Source organism: Pteronotus mesoamericanus, unplaced genomic scaffold (assembly GCF_021234165.1).
Source record: "Pteronotus mesoamericanus isolate MK-2021 breed Mesoamerican mustached bat unplaced genomic scaffold, CSHL_Meso_final contig_1201, whole genome shotgun sequence".
Lineage (NCBI taxonomy): Eukaryota > Metazoa > Chordata > Mammalia > Chiroptera > Mormoopidae > Pteronotus > Pteronotus mesoamericanus.
In genome coordinates this window covers 631,197-646,527 of record NW_026555042.1, presented here as the reverse complement: position 1 = coordinate 646,527, position 15,331 = coordinate 631,197, and the positions used below count along the sequence as shown (strand labels likewise).

The 15,331-nt window shown below is 71.6% G+C and overlaps 1 protein-coding gene across 2 annotated transcripts in view; it reads right to left on the bottom strand.

Annotated features, from left to right (window-relative positions):
* Positions 1 to 2: 2 nt before the first annotated feature.
* STK32C (serine/threonine kinase 32C) overlaps positions 3 to 15,331 on the bottom strand; it is a 36,964-nt gene continuing 21,635 nt past the window's right edge. Inside the window, exons 2-12 of one of the 2 annotated variants that reach the window (XM_054585007.1) lie at positions 9,489 to 9,544; positions 5,857 to 6,008; positions 5,197 to 5,370; positions 4,496 to 4,533; positions 4,313 to 4,402; positions 3,900 to 4,003; positions 3,438 to 3,554; positions 2,142 to 2,267; positions 1,908 to 2,039; positions 1,041 to 1,108; positions 3 to 126 (exon numbers count right to left, since the gene is read on the bottom strand). In XM_054585007.1, coding sequence (XP_054440982.1) covers positions 3 to 126; positions 1,041 to 1,108; positions 1,908 to 2,039; positions 2,142 to 2,267; positions 3,438 to 3,554; positions 3,900 to 4,003; positions 4,313 to 4,402; positions 4,496 to 4,533; positions 5,197 to 5,370; positions 5,857 to 6,008; positions 9,489 to 9,544 — 1,181 coding nt within the window. Of the gene's footprint in view, positions 127 to 1,036; positions 1,109 to 1,907; positions 2,040 to 2,141; positions 2,268 to 3,437; positions 3,555 to 3,899; positions 4,004 to 4,312; positions 4,403 to 4,495; positions 4,534 to 5,196; positions 5,371 to 5,856; positions 6,009 to 9,488; positions 9,545 to 15,331 lie in introns of those variants that run through there. The other variant, XM_054585015.1, reaches the window with a different exon arrangement.

The window sequence follows — 15,331 nt, the reverse complement described above, 5'->3', positions numbered from 1 at the left end:
GCCTAGCTGCTCCCCGCCGAGGGGCAGATGGGGCCGCACGTGGGCAGGGCGGGGCTGCCCTCGCTGTCAGCGTCCCCAGACTCGGCGTCAGGAGCAGCCCGGGCGGGGTCCCGGCTCCTCTTCAGCCTGGCAGGGAAGCACCGGGAGGGGTTTCGTCCGGCCTCCCCAGCGGCCGGGGGTCAGCTGGGCTCCAGGGCGCACCCTTTGGGGACAGGGCTCCCGCACAAGGCGCCCAGCGTCTCCTGGACCAGAGCCCAGCAGGGAGCCAGCGGGGCTGTGGGGCAGGTCCTGGGTGGGCGGGCGGGGGTGGCAGCCCAGCAGCGCCTCCTCCTGGCACCTCTGGGCCCGGGGGCCTCGGCTCCTCTCCAGCCTGGAGCTGGCAGGGCCCGTTCAGCTCTGGGGTCAGCAGTTTCGGGGGTGAGGCTTTACAGAGACCGTGGCCGAGCCCCTGTCTCACCCAGGACGGTGGCCTGTGTCCTAAACCAGTGCCCCCGTGTCCCCCCGGCCACTGAGGCAGGACAGAGCACCCCCCAAACCTGCTTGCCCTCCCAGAGCCCGAGGCCACCTCCTGCAGGAGGCCCTGCGCCCCACCCTGCCGCCCCTCCCCTGGGCCCCGCAGTGCTGGGCTCTGTCCCTCCCGGGCGGACGCACAGCTTTTGCGGCCTCCCGGCCAGCCAGCCGTGACTCCCCGCCCCCGGCCCCGGGCGCCCAGTACACGTTGGCCGAGCGAGCGGCTGATGGCGGGGAGGCAGCTGCCGTGCAGGAGGCCACCAGCCCTCGTCAGGGAAGTCCCCGGAGTGTCCGCCCGGGGTCCTGGCCACTGGCCCTCCTTTAGGACCAAAAATTCTGGAGGAGCCCCTCTCGCAGGAGCCTGAGGGTGGACCACCCCCGCTGCCCCCCGGACCAGTGCTCAGACCCCCGGCCCCCTGGTGCCCTGTGCTGCTGGGGCGCGGGACTCGTGTGGCCCTGAAAGCCCCGGCCCCTCCCCCAGCTCCTCTCGGCCCCCGTCACGGCCCCCCCAGCGCCCCCTGCGCACTCACTTCTCTCGGTTAAAGATCACGAAGTCCTGCTGGATCACATCCAGGTAGTCCTGAAGGTAGTCATTCTCCTGCCAGTCAGAGCGAGCCGGCGTCACGCCCCCCGCGGCGGGGGCCCCGCCCCTCCGGCCTCTCCTCCTGGGGCTGCCTGCACCTGGGCTTCCTCCCGAAGCCTGGACTCTGTCATTAGCCAGAGCAGCTGGGGGGTTGCCCCTCCCAGGCGACCCTCAGCCAGGGACCGGAGGGTGTCCTGGCGGACGCCCAGCCCCAAGACTCGGGACGCAGACGTGGAAGGCGGTGTCCAAGCGACCAAACCACAGTGGCTCAGCGCCTCCCCCCCACTTCCTCCCGGGTCCCGGGGTCACCATCCCCTGCGCACAAAGTCCCGTCTCAGCGTCGGCTGCGAGCGGCCTGGCCCCGAGCAGGCCGGACGAGTGAGGACCCGTCACGGGCACCACATCGAGCGTGCGCCCGGCGGGGGCCGGTGGCAGTGTGTGCTGGCCGCTCCGGCAGCCCTGCCGCTGGGGACCGGTGAGGGGGTGGCTCCCGGACCGCGGGCCTGCGGGGCCGCCCTGGGCACGGGGGATGCCGGGGCGACGGGCTCCGGGCTCCGGGCACCGGGAGAGCAGCAGGGCCTCAGGGCGGGCCGGGGCCCCCACGCCGGGGCCCCGACGGGGGCCCTGGGCTCACGGGGGCCGCGAGGGGCGCGGAGGCCGCAGGACTCGGGGGCAGACGACGGGGCTGGGAAAGGCGGCGGAAGGTCTCGGGACACCGGGAGGACCGCCTGCAGGACTTCCAAGGTGTCCCCCTGCCGGGGCGCCGGGGGTGGTGACGTGGCGGGGGAGCCCCCCGCCCAAGCCCCGCACTCACAGACTGGGAGCTGTCCCTGCTGCTGTCCCGGGACCGGGTCTTGGCCAGACGCTTCTTCTTCTTGTGCAGGGGCCTGGACTCCAGGATCATCTCCTCCAGCTCGAAGGTGGGGTCGCAGTGCAGGCGGCCCTTCTGCGGGGGCAGGTGGGGGCTCGCCCGCGGTTCCACCCCGCCTCCCGGCTCCCCCCCCCCCGGTCCGCCCCCCCCCCGGCCCCGGCCGCCCCGCAGGCTTACGTTGGGCACAAAACCTGGCTCCACCTTCTTCTGGATGAGGTCGTCCCACAGCACGTTGGCCAGTGATGGGGTCGCCTGCATGTCCTGGAGGCTGGAGACTCGGTGCTTGGGGTTCACAGTGAGGAGCTGGAACAAGGCCACATCAGACGGGGCCGCCCCGTGCCCTGCGGGACCTGGCCCAGCGCTCGCCCCGGGAAGAGCTGTCCAGGCCAGGGCGCCCGGCGGGTCTCGCCAGAGCCGAGGCTGGGGAATGCGGGGCCTCAAGGGTCAGGCAGGCAACCTGGTCAGCACAGTGGCGCAGCCTGGGGGCAGTGTGGTGTGCGTGGCCAGGTTAAGCCCGGAGCCCAGGGAGGCAGAGGACGACCTGCTGAGATTCACCAGCAGGTGGCAGCCTCGGCCGGGCCAGCTGCAGGGCGGCTGCCGGCAGAAACTGCCCTCAAGCCCCACGAGGCCTCTCCGGGTGCGGGGCTTGGCGCACAGACCATCCCCACTCCCCACTCAAGCTTCTCGGGCCGAGGTCCCACCTGGGGACCCCCTGGGCAGGTACGGGGAGCGCTCTGTGGGGTGAAAGCTCGGTGACGAGGCTCCATTAGGGGCCGGGAGAGGCCTCTTGGTGCCTGGCTGCAACTCCAGGGTCAAGGGTCTCCAGGCCGGGGCCAGGCCTGCCCAGCAGGACCTGGGAGGCCAGGACTCGGGGCTGGGAGCCCCTGGGTGCGCCCTGCCCGGCGCCCGCCCACTCCTGGTCCCGAGGGGCCCCGTGTCTTTGAAGCGCGGCTCTCCGAGTGGGCGGGGGGGGGGCAGGGGAGGGAGGACGGGAGCGGGGCCCACGGGTGGGAGGCTGGTGGCAGCACCACAGCCCTGTGCCCTCAGGCCAAGGGCCCTGGGGGCGCAGGGGGTCTCAGGGCTTCTCCGCTCGCCCCCGAGGGTGGCTGCCCACCTGCCGGAGGGGCTGGAGGGGCGGAGGGGGCCAGAGCGCAGCGTGGCAGGCACCCTTCGCCCATGACTGCCCTCCGGCACGTGTGGCGTGCGCCCGCACAGGGCCAAGTTCTCTGCGCCTGGTTTGGGTGCCTGTCCCGGGCTGGGAGCTGAGGGCTCAGTCAGCTCGAGGCTGGTGGGCAGACAGGCTGGCGGCGACGGGACATCGCCGGCGTGGACGGGCGGGGAGCCCACTGGAGAGGGGCTCCAGACAAACACGCAGGGACGAGACACCTCCGGGGACCAGGGGCTGCCCACCACAGCCCCAGACAGACCCAGCGCAGCCGGGCCCGGCGGCTCCGCGCCCCGGGCGGGGCTCACCTTCCGCAGCAGTGCCACCGTCTCCTTGGACCAGGAGGGGACGTACTGGACACTCACGGTGCTGAACAGCTGCACCAGGGACTCCACGGCGTTGCTCGAGTGGATGTCGTAGGGCCTCTGGGCAGGGAGGCGGTGCTGTGCCGGAGCCGCTGCGGCCCAGCGCTCCCGGCACCCCTCCCCGGTCAGGCACGGCCGAACGCTGCCTCCCACAGGGGCGGCCGGGGGCCTCGAGGGCCCCGCCCGGGGGTGGGGACGGGCCGGGCACAGCCCCCGCCGCCGTCCAGGAGCCCCAGCAGTGCCCCCCCGCGCCTGCCCGGGCACTGTGCCCCCACTCTGAGCCGAGTGGCTAAAAGCGTGCGTCCTTGCTGGCTGAGCACGCAGCCTCCCCCCCACCCCGGGCATGGGGCCACCCGGGGGCGCAGCCGGCTCGCGTGGGGTCGGGGCTGGGCCGAGGGGCCGTACCCATCCTCGCAGCAGCTCGTACGCCATCACCCCCACCGACCACCAGTCCACCTCGAAGGAGTAGCCGGTCCCGCCGTTGACGAAAGACTGGAAGATCTCCGGAGCTTTCCGGAAAGGGAAGGAGTGGCTGAGCACCCCGACCCGCGGGCGCAGGGCTGGCACCCAGAACCGCCGCCCCTGGCTGTGGTCCCTCCCCACGGACGGCCGGGTCCACAGGCAGGTCCCACCGCCCGCCGTGCGCGCCCGGCCCTCCCTTTGCCACGCCTGTCACCCTCTCGTGCGTGACTTGGTCGTCCGCACGATCGAACACGCTGTCCCTCACACTGACTGCCGTGTGCCTTCAGGAAGGGACCCGCCCGCTGGCTGCAGGCTGCAGGGGAAGGCAGGCTGGCGGGGGGCTGGGCCGCACTCACCCATGTACGGCTTGGTCCCAGCCAGCGCGGTCGCCCTCTCCCCGTCCTTTATGATGGTGGCGATGTTGAAGTCGGTCAGGTGCGCGTGGCCTGGAGGAGAGAGGTCGGGGCGGCTGTCCGAGGACCAGAGATGCGTCCCGCGGGCAGGGCGCCGGTCCCCGCCGGCCGCAAGCGCCTGCTCACCTCGCTCGTCCAGCAGAATGTTGTCGGGCTTGACGTCTCTGCAGAAGGAGCAGGAAGCGGAGAAATCCTTCCTGTTCCTGCCCCGTGACCCCCGGCAGGGCTGGGGGCTCCCCCGAGGGAGGCCCACCGTGGGCCCTAGTGGACAGACTCCAGGCCCTAGGCCCCCGACAAATGGACGTAGCTGGCAGACCAGCTGCCTCCAGCCCCACCTTCTGGACCAGACAGATAGCAGAGAAGAGCCCAGCGCTGGACACAGGGAGCGGAAGCTCCCCGCCCCTGCCCCCGCAGCAGAAACAGCCCCCTGACCAACCCTGCCCCCAGAGTCCGCCAGGGCAGAGACGCTGAAATCCAGGCCACTTGACTTTCTGGGAGACCACGCCTAGGGTTCTGTCCCACGGAGGCAGCTTCATCGCCCTATTATCTCCGCTGTCAGCTAATGTGAACATTGGTTTGACTCCCCGGGGCCCAGCGCAGATGGGCACATGGGACCCTGCAGTCACACAGGCCAGGCGGCCCCGGAGTCCCCAAGACCCGGCGGCTCTGTGTGCCCGAACCCAGCTGGGGCGGCTTGGGTCGGACCAGCCCCACGTGGATATCGGGGGGCCGGCCGGGGCCGCCCCGGGGGCAGAGCACGTGGGATGCGTGGCGGGGGAGCGGGGCGTCCCTGCAGGCAGCCCGCTGCTCGGCGCGGCCGCGCGCACCTGTGGATGATGTGCTGGCCGCGCAGGTAGTCCAGGGCCAGCGCCATCTCGCAGATGTACAGCCGCACGGTGTCCTCGGAGAACTGCACGTTCTGCTGCAGGTGGTAGCGCAGGTCCCCACCCAGCAGCAGGTCCACCACCATGAACATGTCCTCCTCGTCCTGGAAGGAGTACCTGTGGGCGCCGGGGGAGGACCTGGCACATGCACGGCTGGCCACCCCTGCGCCCCGCACTCCGCGGGGCCGGGTCCCGCTCGCCCGCCCGGGGGCACCGCTGCCAGGGTCCGCGGGGTCCGCGCCGTCTGCGAGCGCGTGAGAGGGCACGTTGCCCCACCCCGCAGGAGGCTGTCGGGGGATCAGGAGGCCCCCTTGCTGGGGCACTCCCGGGGGAAAGGGAGGTACCCGCTGTGGCCTGCAGGTCCCCACCTCCTCGGGCTGGTCTGGGGGCCCTTTCTGTGGAAACAACTCAGTCAGGCCCCCAACTCTCCCCCACGGACTTTCTGCCAGAAAGGCCGCGGGTCCCAGGCCTCCTTTGTGGGAATCCTCAGGACGCAGGGTGCCGTGGACACCCGGCCCGGGCGGGGCTGCGGGTGCACGGGGAGGGGGAGGGGGGCGGCCCGGGCAGGCAGCAGGGCGGGGGCGGGGCAGGCGGCGGGCGCACCAGAGGTTCACCAGGAACACGTGCTCCAGCCCCTGCAGGATCTCCAGCTCCCGGAAGACGTTGCGCACCTCGTCGCGCTCGATGCACTGCTGCTTGCTCATGTACTTCATGGCGTACATTTTCTCCGTGTCCCGCTTCTGCACAATGCACACCTGGGGGCCGGGTGCGTCAGCCGGCCGCCCGCCGCCACCCCCTGCCCGCCGCGCCCGCCACCCAGGCGGCTGTGGGCGCACCGGGGAGGGACCCCCTCGCTGCCCCTTGCACAAGCCCCTCCCGCAGACTCAGCCTCAAGCCGCCTCGGGGGCGCGGGCAGGGGAGCTCGGCGGAGTGTCACGCGGCCACGAAGACGAGTCAGGACGTGTGACAATTTTCATAAGGCCATGCCCAGATGTGCCGCTTCGCGTAAGCAACGTCCGCAGGAGCTGCCCTGTGTGGGAACCGCTGGGGTCGAGCACGGGGCGTAAGGACAGCTCTGTTTGGGGGCTGGGGGCCTTGACGCTGTTGTGGCGCCCAGATCCGGTCCTGCCCGGCGGTGGGTGACTGTGGGTCGGGACTCTGGACCCGGCAGCTGAGCAGCTTCTCCCAGCCCCGAATGTCCCCGTATCATCCAGGTGCGGTGACCTTCCTGACCTTCGGGAGCCGCAGCCTCTGCTCCCCAGGTAATGCCCTGCTCGCTGCTGCTCCCCTCTGGCCATGCCCTGGGCCTCAGAGGGGCACAGCCGGCCGGGGGTGCCCACGGCGCCCGGGGACAGCCTGCCGCAGCCGAGACCCCACGCACCTCTGAGCCGTGGCTCCGCAGCTCACACAGGCCCACAGACCCAACAGGGGCCCGCATGCGCCACCCAGACGCCGCAAAGCCCTGCTAAACCTGCCTCGCCTGAGAGGCCCCTGCCCGGGGCTTGGCCTTGGACCCGCAGGCCGAGGGCCGCCCTGGCCGCCCTTGGAGCACAAGGCTGGGGCCGGCGCGGGGCAGGCCGGCAGGGGCTCGGCCTCTGCGCCTGACACTCCAAGGACGCCCTTTTATCCCAGTGGGTGGCACTTAAGAGATGCTGGGGTTTGGCGCCATCTCTGCTCAAAGGGACCCAGGTGCCGCAGACCAGACCGGCGGTGTTTACAGCCGCGCGTGGGAGCCGCCGCCGCCGCAACCCAGACTCTGGGTGGAAAGCCGCGGCCCCATTAAGCCAATTCCTGAAAGGAAATTGGCCTCAGCCTTCTGAGCTGCTTGCTCTGGTAATCAGCTTAAGCCCCACAAAGAGGAGATGGAATTCGATCCAAGTGGGAAGAGCAGGAGGCCCCGCCGATCGAGGCCTGGGTGTCCGGGGGCTTCCTTGGGACGAGCTGTGGCCACAGCGGCCGCGGCAGCCCGGGAGGCGGAAGGCGTGGTGGCCGCGTTCTCACAGAAGGCGCTGGTGCGTGTTGCGCGTGTTGCACGTGTTGCGGGTGTTGCGACTCACCCCAAGCTCTTTTGGTCCCTAAGTGTCGTTTGTCCCCCAGAAAACAAACACCTGGTGGCAGCGCTTGAAGCCCAGCATCGTGGGGAGGCTGCCTCCTGCCCCGGGGCAGCTTCTGCAGCCGCCGGACGGGCATCGGCGGCCCCAGGTCCCGGCCCTGTGCTGCCGGGCACCCCGGACCGGGACGGGCCCAGGACGGTGTCTGCAGCTGCCAAGAAAGGGGCCGTCTCACGGGCAGTGGGACAGACCAGAGTCTGGACAGAGCGAAGGGCCGTGCCAGCCCCTCGCCCCCATGGCCGGCGACCTGCCTCCCCGCCTCCCGCCACCCCGGGCGGCTGTTCTCCCACGTCCCACCCCTGGTCCCTGGTCCCTCTGCGGCGAGCTCACGTGTGCCTTGGTGCCAGCGAGGCCCCAGCCCAGACCTGCCTTCTGCCCTCTTGACCAGCTGGCCTCTGTGGGTGCCCCAACCCCAGAGCAGCTGCACCCCTGCATGTCCATCGGGGGAGGGCGGAAGGCCCACCAGGGTTTCGGGTTCCCAATGCAACGCGGCTGCCCCTGGCCGTGGCCTGTGGCCCATGGAGCCTCTGCAGCCACAGGGCAGCCCCAGGTGGTGGCCGCAAGTACGACAGGCCGCGGTAGCTCTGCCCAGAGCTGCGTCTGCACTAGCCACGCAGTCGGAGCGCGTGGTACGGGACTTGCCAGGGGCCGCTGCCTCCTTCCCGCAGCGACTTCCGGGGCCCGGCAGAGCGGGCCCGGCCGGAGGACCAGCTAGTGCAGCTCACAGGTCGCTGGGGCGTGGGGCTGCCAGGTCGGGCAGTGGCCCCCAGCAGGGCCTCCTACTGACACGTCGTTTAGTCGGAAACCAGCCCACGGGCTCAGCGGTGCAGCAGCGGCTGCGGTGAGGGAGGCCCGTCTCAGCGCCCTCCTGCTCTTGCGGTGGAGTCGCCGACCTTTGGCCCCTGCGTCTGAGCAGACCTGGCCCGACGGCTGCGCACGCGCCAAGCGTGCCTCCCTCCCCGCGAGCCGCCCGAGCAGCCCGAGTCCCGGGGCTCTGCCGCCGCCTCCGGAGGCCGTCTCGGCTGGTCCACAGCGGCCGACGCGCTCGCTGACGCGAGGGGCACGTCTCCTGGGTAGCCACCGGCGGGAAGCACGGGTGGGTCAGTCACCTCCCGACACCCGGGGGCGCTGCCACCCTGTCTCGCACTGGAGGGGCGGCTCAAGCGGGTTCTCTCACGGCGCCGATTCACGCTGGCTCTAACAACCTCCGCCCCCCGCCAGGCCGCAGCCCTGGGGCGGCACATGCGGTACATTGAAACGAGGTGATGAATAGCATTCAGCCCCGGCGGGTGCGGCTCAGTGGCTTGAGCGCTGGCCTGCGAACCAAAGGGTGGCCGGTTCGATGCCCAGTCGGGGCACAGGCCTGGGTTGGGGGCCAGGTCCCCAGCGGGGGGCGCGCAAGAGTCAGCCACATGTGGATGTGTCTCTTCTTCTTTCTCCCTCCCTTCCCCTCTCTCCAAAAATAAATAACATCTTCTTTAAAAATAGCATTTAAGTTCCCTGCACCTAGGGATCAGAGAAGCAGCGTCCAGACACCTGTACGGGGGAGGCTTACCTGCCAAGCCCCCGTGTCTGGAAAGAACCTGTCCTCTCAGAAGCGGGTCCTTTACTACAGACCCGCCCAGGCAGTGTCCGGGGGCTGATTGGGGCTGATTGCAACCTGTGCAGAGAGCGTGCGAAGACCCTTGACTTACGATGGCCCCGATCTCTCAATTAGCAGCTCGGGGAGGTGGAGAGAGAACAGGAAAGCGGAGGAATGGGCTCGGGGCCGGCAGATAAGGCCCCCTCACAGACGTGGGGGTCCCAAGACGCCTGCCCCAGGGTCAGGACGTGGTCCCGGGGCAGGGCGTCCTCGACAGGACAGCGAGGGCGGTCAGCGACTGCGCCGCCTGCACACTCGGCTCCCGGCTGAGCTCCGCGACCCCGCACGCCTGGGCCGAGACTCCCTAGCATCTCTGAGCTCGGGGACAGCCCGCTGTGCCGGCATCCCTGGCCTCATGGGCGGGAGGTGCCCACCTCACTCGCAGACCCCGGTGCGGCCTGCCCCTCGGGGGCAGGTGGGCTCAGCGCCGGGCCATCCGACGCCACGGCCCCTGCCCTGGCCCTCGGCGGGCGCCGCCTTACCTTGCCGAAGCTGCCCTTCCCGATGGCCCGCAGGATCTGGAAGTGGTCGAAGTTCACTGTAGGGAAAACAGCAGGATATCAGGTGAGGTGGTCGGGGGCCCTGAGCCACCGCCCCCAAGGCAGCCCCCGGCGCCCAAGAGGGTCGGGCTCGGCCCCGGCTGGAGGCCGAGCTCGGCTCCTGTGTGAGGCGGGGAGGGCCTGAGCCGAGGCCGAGGGCCGGGGCCTGGGGCTGTGCGGCCCCCTCTTCCCGGGTCCATCATGGGCAAGGCCAGCCCGTCCCAGCCGCAGGGACAGGGCAGTCAGGCGGCTGCTGGGGCGGCCAGGGTGCCGGGTGCAGGGCTCGGACGCAAGGTGGGGGTGCCCCAAGCTGGGAGGAGAATAAAGCCGCGAGGAGGCTGCTCCTTTCCACGAGGCCTCGGGGAGCCATTTGTGGAGCCGAGCCAGGGTAGGCAGCAGGTCCCTGAGCTACGCTGGCCACGCTGCGTGCTCTGAAGTGTCGCCTCTGCCCCCGTGTGAGGCTGGGGTGCGTGCTTCCTGGGGTCGGGCCCTCCAGGTAACAGGGAAGGTGGGGGACGCGGTCAGTCCCACCCAGCAGCCCCCGTACCCATCCCTGCATCTCTGCCAGGAGCCCGGGGCTGGGGAGCCGGTCGGTGTCCGTGTGTCCCGCCCAGCCGCCCAGCCTCCACGCCCCCCTGCCGCTGGGCTCGTGGGCCCCGGCACAGGCCCCTCCTGGTGCAGATAAAGATTGGAAACCAGCAGTGTCGGGATGTTTACTCCCCGAGGAAGGCTTTTCTTTTCAGAGTTGGAAGCACAGCATTGCTATGAAAATAGGTCGCCTCGCGCTGCCAGCTGACAGCGAGTGGAGGGAGGTTTCGTTCCATTTCCCCGGGGCCGACTCATGCCCGCCGCCCCCACTGCGCAGCCGCGCGGAGCCAAGGGCCGCCCCTCGGTGGGGGCCGCCGAGCCCCCTCCTCACGACAAAGCCCGGACGGAGCCCCCGAGGGCACTCCTGATGGCGCCCTGGGGTTGGGCACCCAGCCTTGGAGCCAGTCTCCAGGAAAGCCAGGGGTCCCTCTGCTTTTTTTTTTTTAGATTTTATTTATTTATCTTTAGAGAGAGAAGAAGGAGAGGGAGAGAAAGAGAAACATGGGTGTGTGAGAGAAACAGGGATAGGCCCTCTCGCGTGCCCCCAGCTGGGGACCAGGCCCACAGCCCAGGCCTGCGCCCCGACCGGGAGCTGAACCCGCGGCCTCTCGCTCTGCGGGACGCCGCCCGGCCGGCTGCACCGCCCCGGCCAGGGCCAGCGAGCTCTCCCCAGAGTGCGGTCAAGGCGCCCCAGGCCCCCGTTCCAGCGAGCTGAACGCACGCGGCTCCCGGTGTCGGAGACCGCGCCCGGCACGGTGCTCCTGTGGCGCTGGGGCCCAGCCCCCTCCCATGCGCTGCCCTGTCGGCCCTGCGGTCGCAGAAAAGACGGTTTTGGGCTCAGGGGCGAAGGCGGGTCGGAGTCCGGGCTGGGGGGAGCGGTCGCCGTGGGGTGCCCACGGGCACCCAGGTAGAGGCAGGCGAGGGAGCTCAGCGCCGCCGCAGCTGCGGCTGCCACAGAACTGGGGGAAATGTCAGTGACATTTCAGCGCTTTGTTCCTAAAGATAAAGCAAAGAGCTGCCCTTCCTCTGGGCCCACCTCGCGCCCACCTCCCCCTGGGGTCCGGTGCCGACGCCAGCGCTCGGGGAAGCGCTGAGTCCAGGGCGGGGCAGGCAGAGGGCACGTCCCGTCCGAGGCCTGGCTTCCCTTGGGACAGACACACAGGGGCCCCCACTGAGGAGAGTCGGGGGAAGGTGGGCCCTGGGGGAGGGGTCAGGCTGCCGCTGTCCTTGCAGCGACACAGCGAGGGCCTGCAGGGCCGTCCCGCTCCTGACCGCCCCCCGACTTAATGCCTCGGGCCTGGGAGGTGGGTGCCCGACAGTCAGCAGCTCTGTGGACGGTGTCCCCGGGGCCCGGGCACCTGGCTCGGCCTCAGGAGGTAGAGGGCTGCTTCCTGGCGGCCCGGGCAGCCACCCAAGCGGGAAGGAGCCTGGGGAGTGGGCTCTGCCCTCAGCAGGGACCACGGCCAGGCCGGTGCCCCTGCCCCGCGGGCCCTGCCACTCCCCCGCTCTGGGCGACCTGCTCGGCCTGCAGCGGCGCCCGCCCCCGCGGCCCTCCCGCTGCCGGCCCCCGACCCCGCTGCTGGGGACCTCCGCTGCTGAGCGGGGGGTCAGACCTTCCCCCTCCGGGCCGAGCTCTCCTGCCCAGACCCCGGGCCCCTGTGCTCCATCCTCCGACGCCCCAGCACGGCCCGAGGCCCCGGCGCATGGGAACCCCCTCTTTGGGGGAGTGTGGGCCCCCCAGGCGCTCGGGGTCGATGTGGGGAGCGCAGCCCTGCCAGGGCGAGTCACCCGCAGACGCAGATGGCGAGGGGGAGTGGCAGGCAGATGGCTCCTCAGGGCAGCGTCAGCAACCGCAGCCCCTTGGGGAGAGCTGGCCAGTGTGAGCAGAGGGCTCTTCGCCACCCGACTTCCGGCCCACAGGCGCCCCCTGAAGGCCCAGAGGGGCGGGCAGTGCTGGGGACCAGCTGGGAGGTGGTCCTCGCCCCAGGCGGGTGCGTCCCCGGCCTGCCTCCTCAACTAGCCAGGCCCAGCGGGGCGGGCCCTGGGCCTCCTCCCCTCCGTCCCTGCAGACGCAGCCTCTGCTGGCAGGGGGGGGGCGGGGGGGGGCGCCCAGCGAGCTCGGGGCTCCCCCTGCAGCTCCCCCGAGAGATGCCGCCCGCTGCTGCAGACGGCCCGGGGCACGGCCCCCGCCAGGCAGGTCGCGGCAGGGCAGGTGCCTCCGCGTGTCCCTCACCTGCCAGACCCTGCACGATGGCCGTGGGGGCTGCCATAGTCCCAGCCACCGGGCAAGGGGGGCCACGTCACCTGGGCCCAGGGCCACGTGCGTCACGACACAAACAGCCTCGCGTCTGATTCGAGGGGAAAGTACAGGCAAGGCCCGGGGGCCGGGAGCGAGGGTCACAGGGCCGGGGGCTTCCCTCAAACTGCCCTTTGATGCAGGACATGCCGTCTACGCCCCTGCTGCAGACACGGAGACGGGTCCCAAGCGGCCTCGGCCGGGCCCCGCCTGCTGAGCCAGAGGGAGACGGAGGAAAGGCCCACCCCAGAAATCGCAGGGGCCCGATTTGGGGCGGCAGCCTCTCCTGCGCAGGTGGCCGGTTCGGGACACAAGACGAGCGTCATGAGGCCGAGCCCCGGGGAGGGGCCGGCAGCCTGTCTCTGCTCACAGCCCCGTCAGGGCCACTGTGAAGTTGCTCCCGGCCCCCCGTGGCTCAGTCAGCCCCTGCGTGCAGCGGAGAGGCACCCCACGCCCCAACCTCGCCCCACCGCCCCCACACAGGCCCCGGCGCCACGGGCAACGCCACGCCGTGCGGCCGGGCACCCGAGGCGGAGGAAGGGCGCGGGCCTCGCTCAGAGGGCACAGGGCACCGGCTCCCGGCCCAGCTCCTCCCTGCCCAGCTCCTGGCGCCGCCCGCCCCTCCACCCCACAGGCCACGCCCCGGCTACAGACTGAACAGAGGCGCCGTTTCCAAATTGCTATGGAAACAGAGCATGGGGCCGGGCTCCTGGGCTTGAACCCAGCCTGCAGGGTGGGGGAGGGGGTCAAAGGGAGGCCAGCTCAGGGCGGTGGAGGGTCAGACACACCCAGGCACAGGGCTGCGGAGGGGGCTCTGCCCGCGGTGGTGCGTGGGGGCTCCCACAGCAGCATCACACGAGCATCAGAGCTGCGAACAGGGCATGTGGGGAGCAGCAGGCTTTCCAGCCAGCCTGGGGCTGGGGCAGGGCTGGGGCTGGGCCTGGGGCTGGGGCTGGGGCTGGGCTGGGGCTGGGGCTGGGGCTGGGGCTGAGGCTGGGCTGGGGCTGGGGCTGGGCTGGGCCTGGGGCTGAGGCTGGGCCTGGGGCTGGGGCTGGGGCTGGGGCTGGGCCTGGGGCTGGGGCTGGGCTGGGGCTGGGGCTGGGCTGGGGCTGGGGCTGGGGCTGGGCTGGGCCTGGGGCTGGGGCTGGGCTGGGGCTGGGGCTGGGGCTGGGGCTGGGGCGGGTGGGGCTGGGCCTGGGGCTGGGGCTGGGGCTGGGGCTGGGCCTGGGGCTGGGGCTGGGGCTGGGGCTGGGCCTGGGGCTGGGGCTGGGGCTGGGGCTGGGGCTGGGGCTGGGGCTGGGGCTGGGGCTGGGGCTGGGGCTGGGCCTGGGCCTGGGGCTGGGGCTGGGGCTGGGCTGGGCTGGGGCTGGGCTGGGGCTGGGGCTGGGGCTGGGCTGGGCCTGGGGCTGGGGCTGGGGCTGGGCTGGGCCTGGGGCTGGGGCTGGGGCTGGGGCTGGGCCTGGGGCTGGGGCTGGGGCAGCGGGTGTGGGGAGCTGGGAGCTGGAGGGCGGGGCCGCAAAACGGCAGCTGGACGGCCAGGGCGGGCCAGCCGGCCTCTGAGCGAGGGCGGGAGCAGGTTAGTCATCAGGCTGCTTCTCAACAGCGACCTGAGCCCCACCTGGTCTGTGCTCGGCCTGGGGGCCAACGCAGAGCCAACGCTCCTGTCCCCGCAGCGGCGCCCGCGGAACATCCCGCATTCGGGGCCTCTGGCCCAGCCCCAGGCTCCCCGGCCCCTCCCCACGACGGGGCTCCCCCGTCCATTCGAGGGGGCCCTGCGCTCGGCCGGCGCCCCGCGCACCTGCCGCACCGGGGCCCGCCCCCACGCCCGGAGAGGGGTGCCGAGTGCAGGCCCGGCCTCCTCTGTGGGCCCCCGACACCTGACCCAAGCCGGACAGGTGTGCCCAGCACAGGACTCCCTGCTGTTCTGGAGCCCAGTGGCCTGCCTCAGAGGCCCAGCCGTGTGCTGTGCCCGTGGGGGCCTGTGGGGGCCGTGGGGAAACGGGGCTTCTGGCTCTGTGCGTGTGCACGTGTGCCGGAGCTGCCTGGGTACACACGCACCGTGGCAGGGCACAGCGGTCCTGCACGCGGCCCGTTTGAGCGGCTTCACCGACGGCTCGGCCGGCCGGCGGTCTGACCGACGCACCCACCCTGGAGCCCTCCCCCTTCTCCAGGGTCCCGGCAATTTCCGAGCCGCAGGGAGAGGGTTAGGAGAGGGGCCGCCTCTGGGTCCCGCTGCTGAGCCAGACCTCCTGTGAGCGCGCGTGTGGCGCAGGCCGGCCTGCGAGCTGCCGCGGGGGCGGCGAGGGCGCGGGAAGAAGCGTGTGGAGGCAGCATGGGGCCTCACAGCATTTATCGCCCCCGCGGCCCTGCTAAGAGCCGCCTCCTCCCTGCGCCTCCTGCCTGCGCCTCCTGCCTGCGTACGCAGCTGAGGGACGGATTTATCCCCAAAGGCGTGAAGGGAGCTCCTGAGCTGGCAAAGCTGCACGGTGTCTCTCCCGTGTCTGCTCACCGATCGAGAGCTGCCAGGCCCCCCGCTGTCACCCCCTCTGCCTGGGAGCCCCTTGTACCTGGGAGTGCCCCTCACATCATCATGTGGGGGGGGGCACGGCCGGGGCCCATACAGTCTCCCATCGAGAGAGAGGCTGCGTGTCCCGAAAGGGGCTCAGAGGGCCTGGCTCTGAGGGAGGCCTGGCAGACCGAGGCTGGGGTGACTGCAGGGTCGTCTGGGGGTGCTGCAAAGTCCCCCTGCAGCCCCGAGCCCCTTCCCCAGGCCCAGCGCAGGCTCGGGTGCGAAAGAGGAGTGAATGAGTGAAGGGAAGGGCAGATCGCAAACGCCCTGGCCCCAGGCCAGCGGGGACGCCCCCCAGGCGGACTCTTGACCGGATGCGGGGCCCCGGGGCCT